This window comes from Anguilla anguilla, chromosome 10 (genome assembly GCF_013347855.1).
Source record: "Anguilla anguilla isolate fAngAng1 chromosome 10, fAngAng1.pri, whole genome shotgun sequence".
NCBI lineage: Eukaryota > Metazoa > Chordata > Actinopteri > Anguilliformes > Anguillidae > Anguilla > Anguilla anguilla.
Genome location: NC_049210.1, coordinates 2,272,781 through 2,297,192, shown reverse-complemented (window position 1 = coordinate 2,297,192; position 24,412 = coordinate 2,272,781). Strand labels below are relative to the sequence as shown.

Genomic DNA, 24,412 nt, shown 5'->3' with positions numbered 1-24,412 from the left:
AGTGTGTTCTACTAATGTTTGAAGGTAAAGGACGCTACTGTGTTGGTGTCTGGTAATTATGTTCTGGTAAACTTGAAAAAAAATACTTGTATGGTCTGTTTTGTCATGACTGGGTAATGAAACGTCCACTCGAAACTCGTGTAGCATATCTTTTCTTCCACTGTAATCGGTTTCTGTTCGTGTTTCTAGCACTATAGCCCACTAATTGGTAAGGAATGTCATTGCTGCGGTAGAACCTAAAGCTTTCTGCTTTGCGTGTTAGTGCTTTCAGTTTGAAATAGTGCCTTCATCCGTAGTATCGTTTTTATTGTAGTTAGACTGTAGGCTGTACAATAATGTACAGTGCCGCACGATGAAAGAAGATGCATTTTAGCCTATAATACAATTTCTGCTTGTGAGGGCGGATGAATAAAATGGTTTTAACACCACAGAAGTAATCTTGTATTGCAGGGAAAGTATTCAAGATTACATTTTAACCTGATTATTTTACCACGGTACAAATTGAACGCTACAATTTTTCTGTGTCCTCTTTATATGTACTGTAAATATGTCCCAATATATGACCAAAATGCACTAAATTCAATTGTGAAGCCAATTTCATCAGTAAGGCGGATTTTTATTTTCATAGCCACTGGCTCCTTTGTGATTAAGTCAATAACTCTTGGTTTTTTTTTGTTTTTTTTTTGGTTAAAATGTCCATGCTTGCATTAGATAATGTGAATATGGAAGTTTAACCTCATTGCCCCAGCAAGTGCCATTTTTCTGGGTGCTAGAACCTCTGTTTATTCCCTAGCCTTGCCCCTGAATGTCTCTGTGAGCAAATCCTAATTCCAGAGGCAGACTGAGTCACACAGCCATCTCCAAAACACCTTTTGACTCCGGACTGCAGCCCAGGGAAAATGGTGTGCCATTCTCATGGCGGATGGCACTGTTTGCTTTGTGTGATATTGAGTATCGAGATCTTAAACGGATGGGGGAATGGCGTCTCTCCCAAACTCTGTGCGACGGGCAGACTTGGCTGTTCGGAAGAGGTGTTTAAAACATGAGAGGGTCTACCCACATGCCTTTGTGCGTCTCTGGACAGCTATTATTGAAGGCTTCGCCTCCGAAGAAGGTTCAGTGAATTATTAATAGCAGTTCATGCCATCCTGAGTAAAACATTGTTCCCACGAGGTGTGCGCTCATCGTGAATGCTTAAATTGCCCGGCCCTTCTGCCCCGCTTCAGTGTTCATTCACAAACAGCCCCGGTGCAGCAGTCCGTGGTTTTGGAGATGCAAAGTCCCTGTGCAGAATCCTGCATTCAGTGTTTTGTGGGGTGGGTTGGTTGGGTGTTGGGTGGGTGTTGGGTGGGCAGGGAAAGTTTTCACATCTTTGAAGCTGATTGAGTTTTTTGCAGATTGGCACAAATCCAACTCTCAGTTCTTTTCTGTCATTTAGTGCACTTGTACTTGCGCCAGTGTAGTGTAATGTAAGGTATGGAATTGATCTTGTAACCTAAGGGTCACGGGTTCAACTCCTGGGTAGGGCACTGCTGTTCTACCCTTAAGCAAGGTTCTTTGGGGCATTGCTTGAGTGTATATCCAGTCTATCCTGTGTAAATGAATGTGTGCTGTGTAAAAATGTGGTGTAAGTCACTCTGGGTAAGAGCGTCTGCTAAATGCCTGTAATGTAATGAATGGGCCCCCTCCACTCAGAGTTCTGTCAGTGATCCCCCAGGGATAGCCAGTGTTCAGTTAGCATCCCTGCGTGGCGAATAAATGTATGCGGTGTGCACAAATTATTTATTTTTTTACCTCCTGTTGATCCAGAATCTCCACGTCCTTTGTAGGTTTCAGTGGTTCATTAACTGAAATGGTGTCTGAATGCAGTTGCTTAATTCTAACATTAAAATGAAAACTTTAAAAAAAAATAATTTAATAATGAATTGATTGTTGTGACTTAACATCACAGCAGTGTCCCAACAGTTGTAAGTGAAAAATTATAAAAGGGTGCAAGCCCTCCATGCTTACACTTTTCTGGTTCGTTTTTTTGATTTGCACCTCTACGAAAAAAAATAAAAATGGAGTTGGCCATAAATTAAATGTTACTGTGCATCAGATGAATATGAACCCTCTGCCGTTCTTGCAAAGGGACAGTAAAGGACTGTCCTGTACGTGTTTATATGGTGCTCAACGGCAGGGAAGGGTTCAGTGGCTCAGCAGTTTTTTTTGGATGGCTGCACACTTGCAGATATGGGTGGAGGCGACACTGTAGTGGAATTCCACTGTGTCAGACGCTGTTAAATTAAATGTATTTAAGGCCTGAGAGAGCTACCCCTGGACTGCTCTCTTACCCCGGCTGGTAGCGCATCACAAATGGTTTGTGGTAGTTGTAGTTTGTGTATAAATGCACGCACGTTCAGCTGGGAAATGGTTGTAAACAGTTACTACTGCTAGCTCTAGGTGATGCAATATGTATTTTTTGCAACGTATGTATGATTTGAATAATAGATTTGTATAAGGCTTATATCTGCAGCTAAGGAATGTCTTATGTATTTATTTGAAGGTGGACTTGTCAAAGCTCATTCCAAAGTAGGAAAATGGTTCTTTAGGCATGAGGCTATTGCACCATACGTCTTATACATTTGTTTACCAGTTTTTAAAAGAATGAAGGCCCAAAGAAGTGTATCACTGTTTGTTGTCCTTTACATGGGAAACTGGTGCCCGGTCACATTTAATTGTGACTCTCCAGACTGCTACAGGAGGGGAACGCATAACCGAAGTAGACGCTGTCCTCAGGGGTTTTTCAAGTGAATTTGGTTTCAAACATTTTATTGTTTAGTTTTCAATGGAGTCGCAAATCCGTTAAGACCAGATCAGGGGCAAAGTCTTGGTTTGATAAACACTATGGCTTTAACCTTGGCTCTTGCTGAAAAAACTATGAAGACAACCATTTGGCTGGAACGAGTAAACTCGTACTAGAAGGAGGCAGAAACGCTGTGCACAGCCATTGGGAGGCTCTGCAGTGTCTCTTGTCTTATTACCAAGTCTCTAAGCTGGAGGGCTCTCCAGAAAGCTTTGAGTGTGTTTGGGCCTCTGCTTTATGAATGAATGCATTGTCCAACACCTTTAGTGTGGTGGGACCCACACTGAAGAGCCCTAGTTTTTCACAAGTAGTAAAATGAGCTAATTTAAAACCCTCTTTCATGCCTCCATAGCCAACTCCACAGTATTGGAAGCTTCCCAGAATGCATCTTGCGTTGTCTTTTTTCTCTCCCTCTGAAGGGCTCACCCTGTTGGACACAGTGGAGCTGGGTTATAAAGGCCTGTTTGTGAGGCCTCAGGTGAACTTGCATGCATTTATTATATAAATAGGAACACAATTTGGCATTGTGTAAGTAATAAGTCTCAGGTGCGATTCAGCCACAAGACTAATTGTACAGGTTTATTAACATAAGAGTCACAGTGAACCAGTAAAGGACGTCTTGTTCTGTGGCAAATTATGTAAGATTTAAAGTTATGCAGGCCACAGAACTGGGAAATAATGTCCAAGTTGTTATTCTTGGCTGCGTGTCATGGGATGGGCAGGTTACAGGGACTAAACATTTTAAATCTACATGGCAGCTGTGAGAGCATGCGATGTTGCTGGTGCTAGCTCACCTGTAGCTTGCTGGCTAGGTAGCTGGACAAGGAAGCGGCTTTATAAAAAAAGTAGGAGTGATCATAGGTAGCATGTCACCTGGACCAAGCATCCCATGCTACTGGCTTTTTTAAAAAGAAAAACAAGGAAGGCTTTGTATTTTTGTTTAACAGACATAGTTTACTTGTTACGTCAGAGAGCTGTCAAACATTTGTCATGTTGAAAGGTCCAGTCATTGAGACGCTGAACTACAGTATGTGGTCAACATGATTAAACAAGTTTGTGAAACCTATTCCCATTGTCTATTTGTCCTTAAATTCCTTCATATTAGAACAACAGCAAAAAACATTTTGGCTCTGGTTTTGTTGTCCTGTGTACTATTACTTGTTTTGGCTATTTGGTAAATGCTCAGTATGAGTACAAATGTTCTCGATTTAAAGACCATTTCATGTTTGTGGCTGGACATCTTTTCAATTTCTTATTGGTCATAGCTCACCTGTTTCCAGCTCTGCTGCGTAGCAAAGCTGACCGTTTGAAATGGCAGTTTGAAATGGCAGTGAGTACTGTGACAAGCTGTGTCACTATGTATTTGATCAATGAGGTAAGGAGCAAAGAGAGAGAGAGGGTGTAATCTTTCCCACTGCATGCTGGGAACTTGAGGCAGAGAGGAGCAAAGTTGGAGGGCTAACTATCCACTTCAAATGACGGTAATCTGCCTAATAATTTGAATGGCTTAAATGTTCCAGGACAGGCGCTCAGTCTAATGTTGAGGGTTTCCTTTGAGATCGGAATATATTCTGGCTCGCTGTACAGGGCATCCGAAATCGAGTGTTCATTCACTTCTCATTTTCCAAAAAGGGGTGGTGGTGTGACATCGAAGCACATGAAAATTGAAAAAGTAAAATTGAAATAGGAGTCCTCTATCCCAAGCTGGGTCTGTTTGTGGTCGTGATTTGCATCCGTGTGCCATGGAAAAACTGGACCTATTTGTTCTCTAGACGTCCATTACATTACATTACAGGCATTTAGCAGACGCTCTTATCCAGAGTGACTTACACAACTTTTTCATAGCATTTAAACTACATCCATTTATACAGCTGAATATATACACTGAAGCAATGCAGGTTAAGTACCGTCGCTCATGGGTACAACGGCAGTGTCCTGCCCAGGAATGGAACCCGTGACCTTTAGGTTACAAGCCCAGCTCCTTGCCCGTTATACTACACTGCCGCCCAGCTGAACTGTTGCCTGTCGGTGCAGTGATTAAGCACGGTGACCTCCATTGCTGAGAAACCCAGAGGGCAGTGCATGGCACCATCATGTAGAACCGGAATGCTACCTTGTGTTGGTATTAAGTGTAAGTAGTTATTTCAAGTAATTATTCATGGTAGCATAGAAAATTCAGTTCTAAAAAAAAAAAAAAGGACCTGTTTACATTACATTAATTTGGCCGATGCTTTTATCCAAAGCGACGTACAGTTAGTGTTTAGTTTACACCACTGTGAAACTGTAGCAATCCTGTAACATGAGTGTAAACAGCAACGATAACCAAACCAAACACGTGGTATCGAACATGATACATATATATATATATTTTTTTTTTTTACCTCCACACATTCCAGGAAATGTGCCAAAATGCGAGCCGGGAACAATGTCTGATATTCAGCCTGCTCCAAGCTGTATGTTTACCCCCTTTATGTAAATGTACACACGTGTAGGGTTTCTGTTATCTATTAAAATATTTTAAAGTGGTTATACAATGCGGTGCATTGCGTAACGCTGCTGTAGCGTGTGACTGAGTTTAAGGCCCCGTTACGGGTGTCTGCTTTGGCCCCCCCCCCCGTCCCCGGAGATCGAGCCCTCTCTGCCCGCTCTGGATTTTCACTGTGAAGCCAAGAAGCCAAGCGTGAAGAGGTGTGTTGGTCAGAACTGGTTCTTCTTCAAACTGGCCTCCTCTCATTGGAGCTGGTCTGAATGTGATCAGCCACTCAAGCCGTTCCCTTGTGACCAGTTTAATTCAGTGTTTTTAGTGACCAGTTTAATTCAGTGTTTTTAGTGACCAGTTTAGTTCTGTGATTGTAGTGGCCAGTTTAATTCAGTGTCCTCAGTGACCAGTGTATCAACATTGCCGTCCTCTCGTTTATAGGAGCTGATTGGCAGATCGGTTTTTAAAGGCAATTGCTCTACCCCCCTGAACAGAATGTTTTTTTTTCCCTGTGAAATGGCGGTGTTTATTTCTATCGGTCAGTTGCGTCTATCGGTCGATCTCTGCGTCCTCAAACGGGCCCTGAGCGGTAAGTCAGGGAGCCGCGCTCCAGATCGGCCTCGGAGGCGAGGCGTCAGAGCGACAGGGTTTGCATCAGAGTGGAAAATCTAGTTGTGCCAGAATTTGGGCTCCGGCCGCGTGAAGCTCCTCCCTCGCCAGCGGAAACGCTCGTTCGCCCGCTCCAGAAATATCTTGGCGTCTCTCCTCTTCGCTTCCGGTTGTTGTTTTTTTTGTTTTGTTTTTTTTAAATATACTTTCACCTCCCTGACTGGACAAGAAGTCGTTCAGTTTGTCAGTTTGTCAGTTTGTCAGTTTGTCAGTTTGTCAGTTTGTCAGTTTGTCAGTTTGTCAGTTTGTCAGTTTGTCTTTGGCTCCCTGTCAGTCCTCTGCATGCCAGACCAGCTTCCCTCCTTTTTGTCCCCACCCCATGCAAACAAACGGGCCTTCTAGTCCTCCTGGAAATGTGTCGCTCGTTGCTAACGGTGACGTGACCTGTAAGGTGCGATGGGGAGATGTCTGCGGGGAGCAGTGAGCAGGGTGAAGCCGCTGGGTTGTCCCGCAGGAGCGGACGTAGTTGGGGTGGGTGGAGCAGTAATTGGACGCACGTAATGTGGGTTCTTATATGAGTGAGTGAATCCTGTTTGGAGGACAGACCGCTATCTTTGTGTGCCGAGTCATGGCGGTGTATGGAGATGGAGCCTGAGTGCTTTTTCAAGGTGACTGGCGCCTCATGTCTGTGTGTGCGCTGAGGGCACAAGGAGAGGAGAAGGACTACGTTTGACACCCAGCCTGGACTGCAAGGGAACATGTCCCCTTGACGCGAGCTGATTGGAGGAGCCAGTCAGAGTGACTGTGCAAGAAGAGCTCCTATTGATCGGATTCCTCTCCAGGTTCCATACAGCTGAAGGTGCACTGAGGACTGAAGGCTGCTGAAGGCGCACTCACACACACACACCCCATTTCAGCCTGCCTCTCCTTGTGTGTACATGAAGTGGCTGAAGTGGCCTAGTTCAGCGTCTGTCTGTAGTTATCAGACAGGTATTTGAGGCTGCATTACCATTAATAATCATTTTTACAGCCTAGAATACCTCTTCTGCTCTCCCACTTAAAAAAAAAAAAAAAAAAAAAAAGCCCACAGAATTTGTTTTTGAGGCTGAAATTGTGTCAGAACTTGCCTCCCTTCTGGTGAAAAACTAGTTGTATCAACACCGTGAACAAATGGTATTTATCTTAAAAAAAAAAAAAACAACAACAAAAAAAAACAGGCTGTTCCCCTGAGCAACCTTCGACGGGGCCTCTTTATTTCAGAGCCCTGCCGGCCCGCCTGCTGCAGGCAGTCAGGCTCAGATGCAGCGCTGTTGGCTGCTGTTGCTAATAAACGCTGTTGGACCTTGGACCTGGTTACAGTGCAGGCAGCGGAGGACCGGGCTGTGAGTGTCACACATCCGCACGGCATTATTAATTATAAATAAACGTGGGGGAGAAACGCTCGCGCAGAATGGCTTTCCTGCTCCGCTCGGAGGCAGCAGAATGAAGGGATTAATGTGGGCTGACAGACGAGTGCAGCGGCGACTGGATTAGGGCCTGATGCTGCCAGAGTGTCGCGTTCTCCTCCCCCCCCCCCCCCGGTCCCAAGCACCGAGCCTTCCATCACCGACCCCAGTGCGAGACACATAAAGACAGACAGAGAGAGAGAGGCAGGCAGGCAGACAGGGAGACGGACGGACAGACAGGCAGACAGAAATGGAGAGAGGCAGACCGACAGACAGACAGACAGACAGACAGACAGACTTGCAAGGAGACAGATAGATAGACAGACCAAGAGAGAGAGGATGTTTGTCCCACTAGGAAAGGTGTGCCATGTGATCCTGACAGATGAAAGAGAAGCTGCATAATTAGAAGTTACTTGTTTGGGATTGTGTGTTGTAGTAGCTTCTGTCTGCTGTGTGACCCGGTACTGTGTTACTGACGTAGAATTCCCGTGAAGCGCGTTTGTTCCAGTTTGCAGGTGTGCACACCTGTGGGTGTGCAGATGTGGTGTGGGGTAGCTGCTCTGCATCAGCGTGAGACTGGCTCTGTTTAATGGCGCCCTCTCTGTAGAGCACTTTGGTTTTTCATTACCAATATTGGTTAAAGCGTTATTTTTAGCACGAGCTAAGTGTTCTCTCTAGGAATTTAACTTTCACAATCTGACTTTCCGAGGTCCTGGCAGAATTTCCGTCGATGTCTGGAGAGCAGACATTCTCTGGGGGGGCAGGTTTGGGGGGGGGGGGGAGCGGGCGGGCAGGCGGGGGGGGGCGGGGAGCGGGCAGGCGGGCGGGGGTGTTGGAAAGGCTGCTGTGATTCCCTGGAACCCGTCTCCGCTCCAGCTCTGAACCTCTCTGAATCCAGCTGTAAGGCCCGTCCCCGTGTGCCTCTGTCCCACAACGGCGTTTGTAATGGCTCACTGTCGAAATCGGCTGCAGTTCTCAGCGTTTAAAATTAGCTGCACAGATGGACGGGGTTGTAGCATACAGGTCCAGACAGCTTGCTGAAATATTTTTGTTGAATTTTCTGGGGGTTTTAAAAAAAATGTTTTTTTTTTTTTGGGTGGTCTCAATTTCAAAGCAGCCAATCAATGTGCCTTCAGGAAGCGGATTGTCTCGATCGATAAAATGTAGGCTGGTTTTCAGAGATGCCATTATTCTGTGTTGGCGTGTTGCTGTTTGGGGAACTGTAGCTCATTCAGTATGGAAACTGTCAGTGGGCTAACATGATTTTATACAACGTAAAACCATTTCACACCTCATTTCACACCTAGGTGATGCATCAGAGGGGAACATGCTAGCAATTCTATGCAGAATTTGAGAGGGTTCTTGGGCGTTGTATACATCCACGCCCTCTGGCTCGGCGGCCATTTTAACTTTCCACTCACCCCTGCACAGTCATTTCTGTTAGAAAAATGGCGCCCATTGTAACTAAGGTGCATTTTAACCTAGTAGTACTGCATCATTGTGGGACTCCTCCATTAAAAACCCTTCCCAACTTGGACAACAACTTCAGACATCGTTCTTACTGCACTACAAACACTGCACTGTCCTGTGGAACAATAGCTTGTCCGTAGCTTGTATAGCAATACAGTAACCCAGCGCTAACTAGCTAGCTGACTGGTTTCATAAGGAATAAGCTAGCCAACCAAAAGCTAGCTGGCTAGCTAGCTAACACATGCTAGTGAAATGTGTACTCTGTGACTGGCATAGAGACTTAAGCTGTTATAAATGTCTGGATATTGGCATTTGGACCGTTTTTTTAGGGTTGGTTGCTCATCCTCTCGTCTGGCAGTTGAGCCAGTTTTAAGCTGGCATCGCACCCTGCCAGTGTCTGCCTCGAAAGGCTGACAGAGATTTATGGCGGCCTTCTGAATTAGTGTAGCCTTAAGGCTAATATGTGCGCGTTTTTTTCCGAATACCCATCATGCAAATCTGCGGGGTTTACATTCCCCTTGGCTCTGGTTGGTGTGAGAGTCACGTGACTCTCGTGTGATTTCCTGCCAACTTCCCCAGTGAGCTGCTGCTGCAGCCAAAGCGGGAGAAAGCTGGTTTGAGCCGGATCAGGTCCCAGTCCGGTCCATGGATCGGGTCCCGGTCCGGTCCATGGATCGGGTCCCGGTCCGGTCCGTGGATCGGGTCCCGGTCCGGTCCGTGGATCAGGTCCCGGGCCGGTCCATGGATGAGGAGCGGACCGAATGAAACCGTCTCTGTGTGCGACCCGACCCGACCCGTACCGTACCGATACGGTCACCAGGTTCCGCTACAGTCACCAGGTTCCGCTGTGGTCACCAGGTTCCGCTAGACTCCCGCCATTTAGACCACACAAAAGGGGTGTCAGCGCTTCCTTTGTTGTGGGTGTCAAATCAAATGGCCAACATTCGTGCCATTTGTGGCTTCACACACACACACACACACACACACACACACACACACACACACACATGCGCTCCAGTCAGCTAAGACCAACGTGATGTCATCGCTGACACGTGAGAGGGTGCGAGGCGCTCGAGGCGTGGGGACATGTGGCTCTAAAGAGCCCTTTCGGACCCGCTGTACCTTCACAGCACGCCTGTGGCCTCAGTAACGCAGACGCACCTGTTTCTGAGCGGCTGTGCCGCTGGCTGCAGCCCAGGTGTGTGAAGCGAGCGGTTAGCGAACGCAGGTGAGTTAGGGGGCTGTGCGTTAGGGGGCTGTGCGTTAGGGGGCTGTGCGTTAGGGGGCTGTGCGTTAGGGGCCTGTGCGTTAGGGGCCTGTGCGTTAGGGGGCTGTGCGTTAGGGGGCTGTGAGTTAGGGGGCTGTGCGTTAGGGGGCTGTGCGTTAGGGGGCTGTGCGTTAGGGGGCTGTGCGTTAGGGGGCTGTGCGTTAGGGGGCTGTGCGTTAGGTGAGTTAGGGGGCTGTGCGTTAGAGGGCTGTGCGTTAGGGGGCTGTGCGTTAGGGGGCTGTGCGTTAGGGGGCTGTGCGTTAGGGGGCTGTGAGTTAGGGGGCTGTGCGTTAGGGGGCTGTGCGTTAGGGGGCTGTGCGTTAGGGGGCTGTGCGTTAGGGGGCTGTGCGTTAGGGGGCTGTGCGTTAGGGGGCTGTGCACGCTGACTGGCGCTTATCTGCACTGCAGGAGGCGCTAATTAATTAGGGCTAACTCGCGCTGTCAGTGGAGACAGTTTGTCTGCATGGTGCGCACACACTCACGCACACACGCAAACACACACTCACTCACGCACACACACACACACTCACGCACGCACGCACACACACACACACACGCGCACACACACTCTTCTTAGCTCAGTGTGCACCGCTGGCCCTGTTGTTTTGCAACGGACGTTAAAACAAAAAAAAAAGCTTTGCATTCGCTTTTTTTTTTAGCAGATTGTGAGAAGGAGCAGGGGACAGAAAGTACGGGAAAACAGAACGAACCTTGCGAACAGGATGTCCAAGAACGGCAATTAGAAGTGCATTAATTACACAGCAGCACCGCGCTGGGAGTTTCTGTAACAGCGGAAAAACATTGTTTAAATTTAACTTGTTTAAATTAGCATTTTTACCAAAATGTGTCACTGTGAGATTTCTAAACTTTTAAAAAACTTTTTTAACTTAAAAAAAATTTTTTTTTTAATCTAACGTTGGTAAAGGGAAAATGTGGGTAAAAACACAAACTCAAAACCAAGGGCTATCATTAAAAATGTGAAAGTGCAGTTAAAATGATTGGGCTAATTTTTGTTTTGTTATTCTTTTTTCTCCCCGAAGGTAGTCTGGGCCTTTTTATTTCCTCCTGCTCTGTACCGCCTCCCTTCAGCAGAGCTACAGGCCCGTTTCCTGGTCTTATCCCGCGCAGCAGTTTTAGGGTTTGTGACGTTCCCCCCCCCCGTCGAGCCCGCGGTTGTGTTGCTGATAGCCTGAGTGTGAGAGAGCGTGTCCCAGAATTCAGCTGTGACGAGTGGGAGGATGAAGTGCGGGGGGGGGGTGTTCTGACTGGAGCGCTGGCGGTGATGAGTCACGGAGGGGGGCGGGACCGGGTGCCCCACGAGGGGGGGGCGGGGTGCGCCCACGCGTACACGCAGGGCGACAGCCGCCCGCCTACGGGCTGCCTCACAGCCGTCACGACGCAACAGGGTGAATTCCCCGCGAGTTTTTAAAAACACGCGTCGAGATCAGGAAGTCCCCGGTGACGCGCCCGGACCGCGAACGTTCGCACGGTACCGCGACACCCCCCCTGTCCAGATTTCCCCAATCATAGTGGCGGGGTGCGGGGGGGGGGGGGGGGATCCGAGATTGGCAGTGATGGCGCCTCTGTAGGGAGGATTCTGATTCGGTAGCGCCTCTGAGTCGCAGACTGTGGCAGAGGCGGGTATGTGGAACTGCCAGTCATCTTCTCCGTAGAGCAGTTCTCCTTCCCCGCGCGTACGTGGGTAACGGTGTTTCTGCTCTGCGTGATGTCATCCGTCCGCGGGCCGGGGCGGTGCCTCAGCTCCCCGTGCGCACCTGAGTCAGGCTGGAACCGTTCCCACGGCAACCTGTCCCAAAATTCCGCCGCGCGGCGTACTGTCCCACGCGCGCCGCCGGTCTGGCCCACACGCTCTCAGGTGAGTCAGACGCAGGTAGGAGTGCGTCTGCGGCGTGCTGCCTCTGTTCGCCCGCACCCGACTGCACCCGACTGCACCCACTCACTCTGTGAGCTTGACTTCATGCAACAACAAAAAACAAAAAAATTGCTGAACTACCTGCGTAAAACCTGGCAGGACGGGGGGAGAAAAGTCCTTTAGAGAGAGAGAGAGGGAATCAGAAGTTAAAGGTAAAGTCCTTTAGAGAGAGAGAGGGAATCAGAAGTTAAAGGTAAAGTCCTTTAGAGAGAGAGAGGGAATCAGAAGTTAAAGGCAGGGGGAGAAAAGTCCTTTAGAGAGAGAGAGAGGGAATCAGAAGTTAAAGGTCCTTTCTGTTAATGTTCTGGCCGAGGCTTCGGACCGTGGCCAACTGGAAGACGCCCTGCGGCGGCTCGGAGAACGGTGCCAGAAAAGCAGCCGGTCTGGGAGGGAGAGAGACAGTGAGAGAGAGAGAGGGAGAGAGAGAGACAGAGAGAGAGAGAGAGAGAGAGAGAGAGAGGCGCGGGTAATTGCAGGGATAAGAGCGGTGCGATAGCCAAATGTGGATATAAGCACACGACCTGTCGGCTTTATGACTTAATGGGCAGCACGTCAGGGCGCCGTCCAATCCTGCGAGGCGGTGGGGGTGTTGGGAAGGAGAGGGAGAGAGACAGAGGGAGAGAGAGAGACAGGGAGAGATAGAGAGCGAGAGAGACAGAGGGAGTGAGAGGGAAAGAGAGAGAGGGAGAGAGAGGGAGAGTCAGTCATCCTGCTTAACAGTCCCTGGTGTAAACTGTCCGTCGCCATGCCAACCTCGACCCGCCTCGTTGGTGTGACAGAGCGTGCGGTCTGCGTCATGAATCACACACACACACGCGCACACACACACACACTCTCACTCACACACACACACACACTCTCACTCACACACACACACACATACACAAACACACACATCAAATTCCCCCGATGACTATCCGGTAATTCCGGTCTCTGCCAGATTAGGAGGCGCTTGCACATTCTGCTGGTGCCACGCCTCGCCGTGGGGGCTGCCCATTTCACAGGACTGGCAGCGGCTTCAGTGGGCACTCTGCACTTCCTGTGCAGCTGGTATCCTAAAGGTGCGCATATTGGAATCCGTAGCCCCGCCCCTTTCCCCCCTTACCTGGGGCACTCCGGGGGGGGGGCAGGGGGGAGTTATCTTCTGCGTCTGTAGATGCAGCCTAGTTCTGTCAGTCAGGTGACTCTGCAATCTGTTGGGTCAGTAAAATGCACCGCTTCCTCAATCTTTAAAGTAAACAGTGACAGGATTCCTTGGCTGTGTGACAGGGGGTCCACATGTAATGCTGGTAGGCTGTGTTTTATTTTTGCAGTATTCAGTATCATTTTTGACCACTGACTTTCAGATACATTGGCTTTGCTGTGTAGTTCTCTCATTGAAATATTGGCTAGCTAATTGAATGACAGTTTAAAATGGGACACTTGTATTTTATGGCCATCCCATGTAATATTAGCTTGTACTTGTGCTTTACATTTATTAGCAATTGTTGCATTGCCTAGCTAAGACTGTTGTATCAGCCAGTCAGTATGGCTTTGCTAATGTACCTTGGCTTTAGAAGTTATTCAACGGTATTAAATGAGGCTGTTTCTGAGGCCTGTAGCACTGGTGTTAAGAGTACAAAGAGCATCTTTAGCTCTGTAAACTTTAACTTTGTTGTCTTAGTTAGCCTGCTCCGCGCTGCGGTTGCTGCTAGCGGCGTCAGCGGCGTTGTTTGTCGTCCTGCTCGTGCGTGCGAGCGGCTGCCGCCGGCCGCAGGAATCCGTGTTGTGGGAGCATGAGGAGGGGTGAGGAGGGGTGAGGAGGGGTGAGGAGGCGTGATGAGGGGTGAGGAGGGGTGAGGAGCGTGAGGAGGGGTGAGGAGGGGTGAGGAGGGGCGAGGAGGGGTGATGCTCCGTGTCCACCACTCTCCCCGGTTCAGATCGGATTTGAGTTCAGGCGCGGAAGCGGCCTCAGTGGTCGTTCTAACGGTGAGGAACACTTTTGGGACGCGCGGCCGCGATGGCTTCCCGCCTCTCCGGGTCTGGGGAGCGTGCATGTCGAGACGCGGGGAGGGGACTCGGGAGGTTGGCGGTTGTGTGGGGGGGGAGGGGAGTTCGGCTGTAAGCTGTCTGTGTGGTGGACTCCGGCAGATCGCTCCCGTCGGCGTTGGTGAGCCAGAGCGATCAGTCAGCCAACCTGTTTTTCACCTCTCAGCAGAGAGAGAGACAGAGAGACAGAGAGACAGAGAGACAGAGAGACAGAGAGACAGAGAGACAGAGACAGAGAGAGAGAGGAGAGAGAGACGCGGCTGTGTGCTCAGCGAGTCACGTTGCAGCTCCTGGGGGTGGGTTGGGGGGGGGAGGGAGGCGGGGTTAGATGAGCCGCTGAGCGGTGGGTTGAAGTTTACTTCAGAGTGAGGGGGGGCCTTTCGAATGCAGGAGCACGATGGCTCTCTTTTTCTGTAGAGGACAGTCAAAAGCACAACAAAGGAGACGGCGGTGGGGGTGGGGGGGGTTCCCATTAGCGCCCCAGAGCCAGGGCGTCTTCATTACGGGAGGGGCGGCGAAGGGGGCGGGGCTTAGTGCGCTCAGGACGCCTGTCTGCTCGTAGCACGGCGCGGTTTGAGGCCGCGTTTCCCTCTGTGTTTGTCTGTGTGCACACAGGCGTGTGTGTGTGTGTGTGTGTGTGTGTGTGTGTGAGAGAGACAGTGTGTGTGTGTGTGTGTGTGTGTGTGTGTGTGTGTGTGTGTGAGAGAGACAGTGTGTGTGTGTGTGTGTGTGTGTGTGTGTGTGTGTGTGTGTGAGAGAGACAGTGTGTGTGTGTGTGTGTGTGTGTGAGTGTGTGAGTGTGTGAGTGTGTGAGTGTGTGAGTGTGTGAGTGTGTGTGTGTGTGTGTGTGTGTGTGTGTGTGTGTGTGTGTGTGTGTGTGTGTGTACGTGTGTGTGTGTGTGTGTGTGTGTGTGTGTGTGTGTGTGTGTGTGTGTACGTGTGTGTGTGAGTGTGTGAGTGTGTGTGTGTGTGTGTGTGTGTGTGTGTGTGTGTGTGTGTACGTGTGTGTGTGAGTGTGTGAGTGTGTGTGTGTGTGTGTGTGTGTGTGTGTGTGTGTGTGTGTGTGTGTGTACGTGTGTGTGTGTGTGTGTGTGTGTGTGTGTGTGTGTGAGTGTGTGTGTGTGTGTGTGTGTACGTGTGTGTGTGCAGACCCGTGTGGAGCGTGCGCCTCCTTACCTTTGGACTTGGCGCCGGTCGGCCTGCGGGCCGGCTGGGCGTGGCCGTGTCTTGGCCTTGCTCCTGTCCCCCAGCGCAGCGGCACCACACGCAGGGGAAGGGTGACGCTCTCTCCTGCCCCCTACAGGACCGAGCGCGCATGCGCAGCCTGTCCCGCGGATGGCCTGGCTCTCACTGATTTATGAGTTGGCAGGCAGGCCGTATACATGGGTGTACGAGACCTGTAAATATAAGGAAGTCAAACATGACGAAGCGCTGCTCTTCACACTGCCAGTGAAGGCCGACCTTTGCGCTTGCTCCCGCAACGATGTTTTCTGCTTTTCTTGTGTACACAGCCTCTGACAGAAATGTTGTATTTATACCAGACCGATTACAACTGAAATGACTTGGACCGGTAGCCGGCAGCAGGTGCATATTTAGCAACGGCATGTGCTGAATGTATTAGCCGCCGGCCGCGTTTGTCAGTCTGTGCGGTTGGCGTTCCGTGTGGCAGTACCTGCTCGCGTTCGTGACGGCTCCCTGACCAGCGGAAGATGGCCGGCTGGTTTTGGCTTCTGTTTGCCGAAGCTTGTGTGTGCAGAACTGGTTGTACCTGTAGCGGCGGGGTAGCGGTGAGCGTGCGACGCGTTGCACCACAGTTTGCACAACAGAACCGCGCTTAGCCGACGACAGATCGCTCTCTCTAAACGTTTAGTTTCTGCTGCGGGCCTGCAGAGGCTTACACTGTAGTGCGCACGTTTTAATATGACCTCAACAGCAATGGAGCCTCAACGCTTAGCCCCGGCTGTGTATGAACATCTTGTATAAACCACCATCAAAGTGACCGTACCTGTTATTCATGAGGTGTGAATTGCAGCCAAGCGGGGGGGGGGGGGGGGGGGGGGGGGGGGGGGGGGGTTCACTGGAGGCCGTCCCATCCTGTTTCTGCGAGGAGGAGTTTGTTCCCATTGTTGTTTGGGGGCTGACCTTTGACCCCCGCTGACTCAGATAAGCCCTTTGGTTTCATTGCGGGTTCCCGCCCTCCAGTGCTGCTGGGCAGGCAGTGATTGTGAAATCGCGCGTTAGATACGCGTGCTGGACCAGGAAGTGCTGGCTAATGCAGCAGCGCTAACGTTTGCATGGCTGCTGGTTCGCCTCTGCCTGCTTTCCTGTGTTTACGGTCGGCTGTCCCAATCAGATCTGCGTTACAGTGGCATCACAGGATACAGATTCAACAGTCCACCTGTGTGTGAATGTTTCCTAGCTGCGGTCTGAGGGGTCTGCTGGGCGGGGGTGTGTGCGCGCGTGCGTCCGTGTGTGTGTGTGCGCGTGTGTGTGTCCGCGCAGGGCTTGTGAAAGCGGCCCCGGCTCCTGCGTTTACGCGGCAGTGTGAAGTTGTGTTGTTGTCCGACGCCGTAGTGATGTTCTGGAATGTTCTATCGGGGGGGGGGACAGCCCCTCGCTAATCCCAGAGTCTCCTCCCAGCAGCCCCCCCCCCAGACCATTCCTCAAAGGACCTGAGCGTGGGGGGTTGTCACGGGAGGGGGGAGGGGCCTAGGGCTGTCACGTGACCCCCCCCGGACTCTGTCCATTTGGGGTTTTTGGAATGGTGGTGGCAGGGAGCAGGAGTTCCAGGGTTCTGACGGCCGAACCACGCTGCTCTCCGTGCTGGGGTCTCTGTTACCGCCGATCCGCGCAGGTCTGTGTGTGCTGGGGTCTCTGTTACCGCCAATCCGCGCAGGTCTGTGTGTGCTGGGGTCCTGGGCCCGCTGGACGCAAGACACGCCGAAACGGAGAGAGAGGTAAGCGGACCGGCCTGCGTGTGGCGAGCGGGTCCTGTGGCCGTTTGCGGGGGGTTCCTCCACTCCAGGTGTGCGTCCCTCTCTGGGGGGGGGGTGGGGTGTTGGGATGGGGGGGGGCTTCTTGGGGTTGGGGGGTGGGGGGGCCTGCTGCTTTTCCACAGCTAGAGGGCCCCCACTCAGAAACGACAACCTGAAACTGTTCTTTTGGGGGGGTGGGGAAGGGGGAGATCTTTGAAATGTGCTTCTCTGCTCTCCTGGTGGGGGTATATTGAAGAGGGCTGCAGTCGCTGGGTGGGTTGGGCGGGGGGGGGGGGGGGGGGGGGGGGTGAGGGGTGCGGGGTGCGAGCTGGGCCCCTGCCGGTGGCCTCGTCTTTGGGCAGGCTCACGTTGCGGGGGAGGTGGCCCGTGCACAATGGGGCTAATTTGGCGGAGGTGACTCTTGTTTGTTTTGTAGGTGCAACCGCAATTAAAGCCCCTCTGCAGGGGAACAGAAGTTCCCCCCGGCAGCCCCAGACACCCACGCGCTCCTGAAACCACGTATCCTAATGACTGCCGCTCCGCTGCCTCAGAGGCTAATTAACCGGACCGGGAGGCTGACGTTACCGCCGGTTTCGCTCGGTTAAAAACTGCGCGCTGAAAGTGCTCACAGAATCTCTGCCAAGCCGTTTATCCGGAAGGCCCCCCCCCCCCTTTCTGAACTGAAGAGGCTCCAGACCTCATTTAGTGCCGGGGGGGGGGTAAAAACAGCCGTATCAGTGTTGCTCTGACTGAAGTGGGTGTCCTAGCCTGAACTTTTATCTGCAGTTCCACCAGATCAGGAGAACAGGGGAGAGAGGGAGAGGGAGAGAGAGGGAGAGGGGGACGGAGGGTGAGAAAGAGGGAGAGGGAAAGGGAGATGGAGAGGGAGAGAGAGCAAGAGGGAGAGGGGGAGAGACAGACAGGGAGACAGAGAGAGAGAGGGAGTAGGCGACCGAGAGAGAGAGGGATTGGGGGACAGAGAGCGACAAGCGGGAGAGGAGGAGTGTAATGAGGAAGAGTCGCCTTCATTCGGGGCAGGAACAGGCTGTGCTGTGAAGTGTTGCTCTCGGGGGAGGGGTGGGGGTTGGGGGTGGTGGTTGGGGATGGGGGGTTGAGGTGAGGGGTGGGGGGGGGGGGTGTTCTCTGCTGCAGCACCGCTGAGCTCGTAGGTGAAACTCGGGAGGGGGGGAGGGGGGGCCTGCTTGTCGGGACGGGGCCGCTCTGTGGTGAGGGGGGCACACCGGAGCTCGATCGCCCGGCCTACTGCCTGCGTGTCTCTGCGCCCGGCGTGCTGGGGGGCTGCGTGGGGGGGGGGGGGGGGATCTCTCTCGCTGTGACCCCTGTCCTTGTAGCGCTAAGCGCTCAGAGCTCCCGTACCCCGGGTCTGGCGGGTCTGGTGGGGCGCTGTTTGCCGTTTGTCTGGAGTGGCTGTAAGTGGCTCACCATAGATCCCAGGGTCCGTGCACTTCCTGTTTGTACACGCAGGCGCATTTTAAAAAGTGTCCGTGCACTTCCTGTTTGTACACGCAGGCGCATTTTTAAAATGTCTGCCTCGTTTATTTTTGCTGTGTCGTCGGTATTTTAGGTCTCACCTTCGGCTCAGTCATTGGAAGAGAGTGTGCATGTGTGTGTGCGTGTGTATGTGTGTGCATGCGCGTGTGCGTGCGCGTGTGTGTGTGTGTGCGTGTGTAGGACAGTGTTGAGGTTGTGGATGCTGCTGTGCAGGCTCATCTGCAGTAGTCACATGAGCTGAGCACTTTCTTTTTCTCCTCATCCTCTTTTCTGTCCGTCCCTCTCTCTCTCCCTCCCTCACTGTCTCCCCCCCCCCCCCCCCCCCCCCCCTGTTGCTGTACTCTCCAACACGCTGCCTGCAGGTTTGTCTCCTCACACTTATTATCCTTGTGGGTGTCCTTCACTCCCCCCAACCCCCCCCCCCCCCCACCACACACGCACACACACACCAGACACCCCGCACACACACACACCAGACACCACACACGCTCAGACACGCACACACACACTCACACACACGCACACACAGACCCTGTCTCTTTTCAAGCTGCAGGCTGTCTGACCTACATCTTGAGAGAGAGAGAGAGAGAGTGACAGGGAAGGGAGAGGAATGGAGGGGGGGGTGGAAAGGGAACGATGTCACTCACAGAGTACCGTGTCAGTTAATGGCGTTTATCCCTGAGATGTGGCGGAAAGCCGGGGGGGGGGGGGGGGCGGGCCGGAGCGCTACCACAAAAGAGCGCAGAGACCCCCCCCCCCCAACCGAACCGGCGCGTCTCCTCGCCATCTCTCCCCCGGTCGACGCGAGCGTCAGCCCCAGCCCCCCGCCGCTCTCTTCTTTCTCATAACGTTCATTTCATTTCTTTTCTTTTTTCCTGCCTTTTTTTTTTGTTGTAATCCGTGTGCTATTTTTAGCCCTAAGCTGCTGTGTGTGTGTGTGTGTGTGTGTGTGTGTGTGTGTGTGTGAGTGTGAGTGTGAGTGTGAGTGTGAGTGTGAGTGTGAGTGTGAGTGTGAGTGTGAGTGTGAGTGTGAGTGTGAGTGTGAGTGTGAGTGTGAGTGTGTCTGTGTCTGTGTCTGTGTCTGTGTCTGTGTCTGTGTCTGTGTCTGTGTCTGTGTCTGTGTCTGTGTCTGTGTCTGTGTCTGTGTCTGTGTCTGTGTCTGTGTCTGTGTCTGTGTCTGTGTCTGTGTGAGAGCAGTTTGAGCTCAGGAGCGGCAGGGTCCGTGTTAGCGTCTGAGAGCGCACATGCTCTGTTTGACACGCTCCCGGTGCTGCAGTGGAGGGGGGGGGGGGGGGGGGCACTCAGCTAGACCCCCCCCCCCCCCACCACTCCCCCCACCCCCCGGGTCCTCGGCCGCCTGCTTCAGTGTGTCCAGGCGAATGCCTCACCTTGCTCCCCTAGAACAGCCCGATGCCTGACAGAACCAACCACTGCGGAAAAAAGGGGGGGGGGGGGGGGGGGGCGGGGGGGTGCAGTTACCTGCGCGGACGTGTCCGAGTATGACGATGCTGGCCAGGATTGTGATGTCACTCCCTCTGGAAGGGTTGCAGCTCAGTCACCTGACCTGCCTCCCACCGCTCAGTCTGCACTGGGATCCATTACGGCTCCGTTACCTGCCTTTTCCTGCCTTTCTGCTGCTGCAATGATCTCTGGGAAGGATTCCAGTGCAGTCTGTACTGGGATCCATTACGGCTCCATTACCTGCCTTTTAGTGCCTTTCTGCTGGAGCACTGGTCTCTGGGAAGGGCTGCAGTGCAGACTGCACTGGCATCCATTACGGCTCTTTTACCTGCCCATATACACACACACACACACACATGCATTTATTAGCGTCATGCTGTTAATGATGTTGCTGGCTCCGGCCTCGATCGGCCCTTCCCCCCCCCCCCCCCCCCCCCCCCCCCGCAGAGTAGTTGGCTTTCCTCATTCGTTCATTCGTTTGTGAGGCAGTGTGTGCGGCCCGGTGCATTGGAGACCCTGGAAAAATGAAATCTGAGAGCCTGATTTCCGGCAGCTCTGGTTTCAGAGAGTCTCCTGCACTTTGATCTGCGGCTCTGGAACGGCTCGCGATGTCTGCGTGAGAGAGAGGTGCTTTCGGTGTTACCTTCACCCGATTGCCGAATCGTTCAGGCTGCGTGTCTCGGTGCACGTGGACGCCCGTCTGCTCCGGGCCCGTCCCGATTCGGCGGGGTGCTGCTCGGTCCGCAGAGCTGTGAGAATGGGTGCAGAGTGTTTTTTTGGGGGGGGGGGGGTCCTCTGGGATTCGTGTCGTGAGACGTGGATTTCTGTGGTGTCAGGAAGGTGACTCCGCCTCGGGCCACGGCGAGGTCCAGGTGTGCGATGTTCGGTTTAAAACGCCTCCTCCTGCCGAGGATGAGGCTGACCGTGTGCCCGTGTCCCGCCGCTGAGCGTGCTGGAGGGTAAACCCCGCTCTTGTTTTGTTTTTAGGCTGCCTGTTGGGTTGAGGAGTTTTTGGGGCTCCGTGCTGACCCCAACGCCCCTCCGATGAACCCCATCAACTCCATGAAACCTGCCCTGCCTCCAACGCCACACAGGTCAGTGACCCCCCCACCCCCCCCCAACACACACACACCCCACCAGCCTGTTCCCCTGGGACCCACAGTGTGGTGGATCCCTCCCTGACTGGCCAACCACATCCACGGAACGCGCCGTTGGCCAATCACAGGCCACCTCTGCTTTCAGCAGAGAACATTTCTCTTTTCAAACACCGTTTCGTGTACTTGGAAAAGTGCTCTGTCAGAGACTTGTTTCCTGTGTTTTAAATTTAGTGTTTAGTGTGGCTTTCCTCTTCGGTTTGAGGTACGATGAGAGAAAGTCAGGCATGTAGAACACGAGGCAGGGGAGAGGAAAAGTTGTGAACGTACCGGTGAGAATTATACGAATCGAAAGGAAAGTTAAAAGAGAAGGTCAGAGTAGAACTTTGCACACAGAGACCTTAGCTTAACCCGCGCAGACACTGCGTGGACTCTGATTGGCTGGCCAGTGTGCTGTGTCCTCACATCCCCTACGGTAGGCGGCTGGAGGGCCCGGCTCAGGGTTGGCAGCTTCCTGTTTGCAGAGGGGGCCGGACATCCGGGGAGGGGGTTGAGGAGAGGAGAGGAACTGGACAGAAACCCCCAGTTGCAAGTGTGCATTCCTGCCTCACCATTTTACTGAGGTTTGGGGTCCACGCAAGGTCATGTGTTTGGAATTTAATAACTGTGGTCTGCAAAATGACCGCTGGCCTCCCTCACCTCCTCACCTTGCCGTGCGGCTGGAGTGCGGTCTCGTTGTGGTCATGTTTAGCTCCTGCTGAGGCCTTTGTTCTTAGATTGAACTCTGCTGCGTCAGGCTCTTTCCCTGCTCTGTGCATCCAGGCTGATTACAGAACGCAAAGCGGGATGGTTAGAGCCGTCCTGTTTAATCCAGTATAGGGTACACACACACACACGCACGCACACACACACACGCACACACACACACACACACACACACCCACACACACGCACACACGCACACACATGCACCCACACACACACGCGCGCACACACGCACACACACGCACACACGCACACACATGCACCCACACACACACACGCACACACACACACACGCACACACACACACGCACACACACACACGCACACACACACACACGCACACACACACACACATACACACACCTGCATATCTCTTACACACACACACACGCACACACACACGCGCACACGCGCACACACGCGCACACACGCACACACACATACTCACACCTGCATATCTCTTACACATGCGCACACACTCGCCTGCACACACACATACACTCCACACAGACACAAAGGTCTCGCACACTCATACACACACACACACACACACACACACACACACGCACGCACGTGCACTGCTCTCTTGGCAATACTGCTCTTACCCGTATCCAAGTAACGGCAGTGTCTCCATGGAAACATTTTGCAGAGTACTCCGGGCATGTGACAAACATAAGTCAAAAATGCACATGCGCGCGCAGACTCACACACACACACACACACGCACACACACACACACAGACTCACACACACACACACACAGACTCACACACGCACGCACGCACACAGACACAGACACAGACACACACACAGACACACACACACACACGCACACACACACACACACACACAGACTCACACACACACACACACACACACACACACACACGCACAGACACACACACACACACACACACGCACACACAGATCCCTCATATACTGTTGTGATCATCCTGCATGTGCACATATGGTCTTTTATAAAACCATCCCTGTATATGTTTTTATAATGCAGCAGCTTTCATTAAGACGTGAGCACACGCATACGCTCACAATCTCCCAGCCGCACTGCTAGGACAAAAAAAACCTGCAAATCATAATCACTTGTGAAGGATTTAAAAAATCCTCTTCATTCGACGCGCAGGCACAGGGACCCACGCTGGCCTGGGGGGGTGGGGGGGTGGGGGGGGGTGGGGGGGGGCGGATGGCACTGCGTCCAGCCCTAATCCCCTGCCGTTCATAAAGGGTCATGTTTTAACGGCGCTGGATCAGTGCGGGCCTCGTCTCTCTCCCCGTTCCTCATCCCCGTCCGTCCTTCTCCTCCACAGTGACGGCTCCTACCCGTATGACCCTGTCTCCTGGCAGCAAGGAACCAATCAGCCGGCCGGTTCCCTCTCCGTGGTAACCACAGTGTGGGGGGTGACCAATCCTTCGCCCAGCCAGGTAAGGCTCACCGGAAGCAGATGACATCACCACCGTCGAGGATCAAATGCTCGCTAGCGCTAAAAATAGCCTCCTCTTTTGAGCTAGCGCTGCTCACACAGAGCTCTGTGCGCGGGGGAGGCCCTCTCCCGCTGTTCTCTGGTCACAGCGTAGCGAAATGAAGCTATCCTCCGTGAAAAATGTATTATTGGATTGTCTGTATTGTTTTAAGCAAATGCCGTATTTTGGTTTTTTTTTTTTAAATAAGTAATTCCAGCATTAATATGCAGAGATGTAGAAAGCATATTTCTCTCTGTCTGCACATCTGCAAATGCCCGCTTGCTGAAGTCGGGCTGCCTGTCAGACTGCTGATGGCTAAATGATGCCGAGTTCAGACCCAGTGACCCCGTGCTGAGAGAATGTGAACGAGGGCTGTTCGGATGCAGCGCTGGTGCTCTGTGATCTGGACTTCAGTCGAGATGCTGTGTCCATTTAGAGTTTAGAGCACATCGGAGGCGGAAATACGGTGTGTGTGACAGCGTGCTGTTTAGCAGGCGAACGTCGTCTGGGTTACTGAGCTTCGCTGAGGCCGTTCGTCTGAAGTCTTCCGTCTGTCTCAGCGGATAAACGTTAAGCCTGAATGCGGCTTTTTCTGAACGAAGCCAAACTGTTGCATTGTGCACGTACAGTTTAAAGCTTTATGTGCCTAATTTGTGTTTCCCTCCCCACCCTCTCTCTCTCTCTCTCACTCCCCCCTCCCTCCTTACCTTTCTGTCCTCCCTCCCCTCTCTCTCTCTCTCTCACTCTCTCTCTCTCTCTCCCCCCTCCCTCCCCCCCCCGCAGGTTTTGGGCGCTCCCATGGGTCCTGGCGGGAACTCCGCTGGAGGTCACATGATGCCGGGCAGCAGCCCGGGGATGAGCTCGCCGCAGTTCATGGGGCAGCAGGGGTACCCCGAGCCCGGGAAGGGGTACATGCAGCAGGGCCTGTACGGGCGCCAGGGCGGGGGCTACCCAGCCGGCCCGGGGTACGGGGGCAGGTGAGGGGCGCGCTCACACCCACGCCACGGCTTTCGCTGCATGGGGGGGGGGGGAGAGGGGCTGCGGGGTCAG

The 24,412-nt window shown here is 52.6% G+C and overlaps 1 protein-coding gene across 4 annotated transcripts in view; it reads left to right on the top strand.

Annotated features, from left to right (window-relative positions):
• The window catches only part of LOC118206402 (zinc finger MIZ domain-containing protein 2-like), a 38,633-nt gene that overhangs the window by 1,563 nt on the left and 12,658 nt on the right, over positions 1 to 24,412 (top strand). For 3 of the 4 annotated variants that reach the window (XM_035379086.1, XM_035379084.1, XM_035379085.1), the window contains 3 exons: positions 21,012 to 21,118; positions 23,209 to 23,323; positions 24,146 to 24,339. In XM_035379086.1, coding sequence (XP_035234977.1) covers positions 21,069 to 21,118; positions 23,209 to 23,323; positions 24,146 to 24,339 — 359 coding nt within the window. In that variant the 5' untranslated portion in view covers positions 21,012 to 21,068. Of the gene's footprint in view, positions 1 to 13,233; positions 13,338 to 21,011; positions 21,119 to 23,208; positions 23,324 to 24,145; positions 24,340 to 24,412 lie in introns of those variants that run through there. The other variant, XM_035379082.1, reaches the window with a different exon arrangement.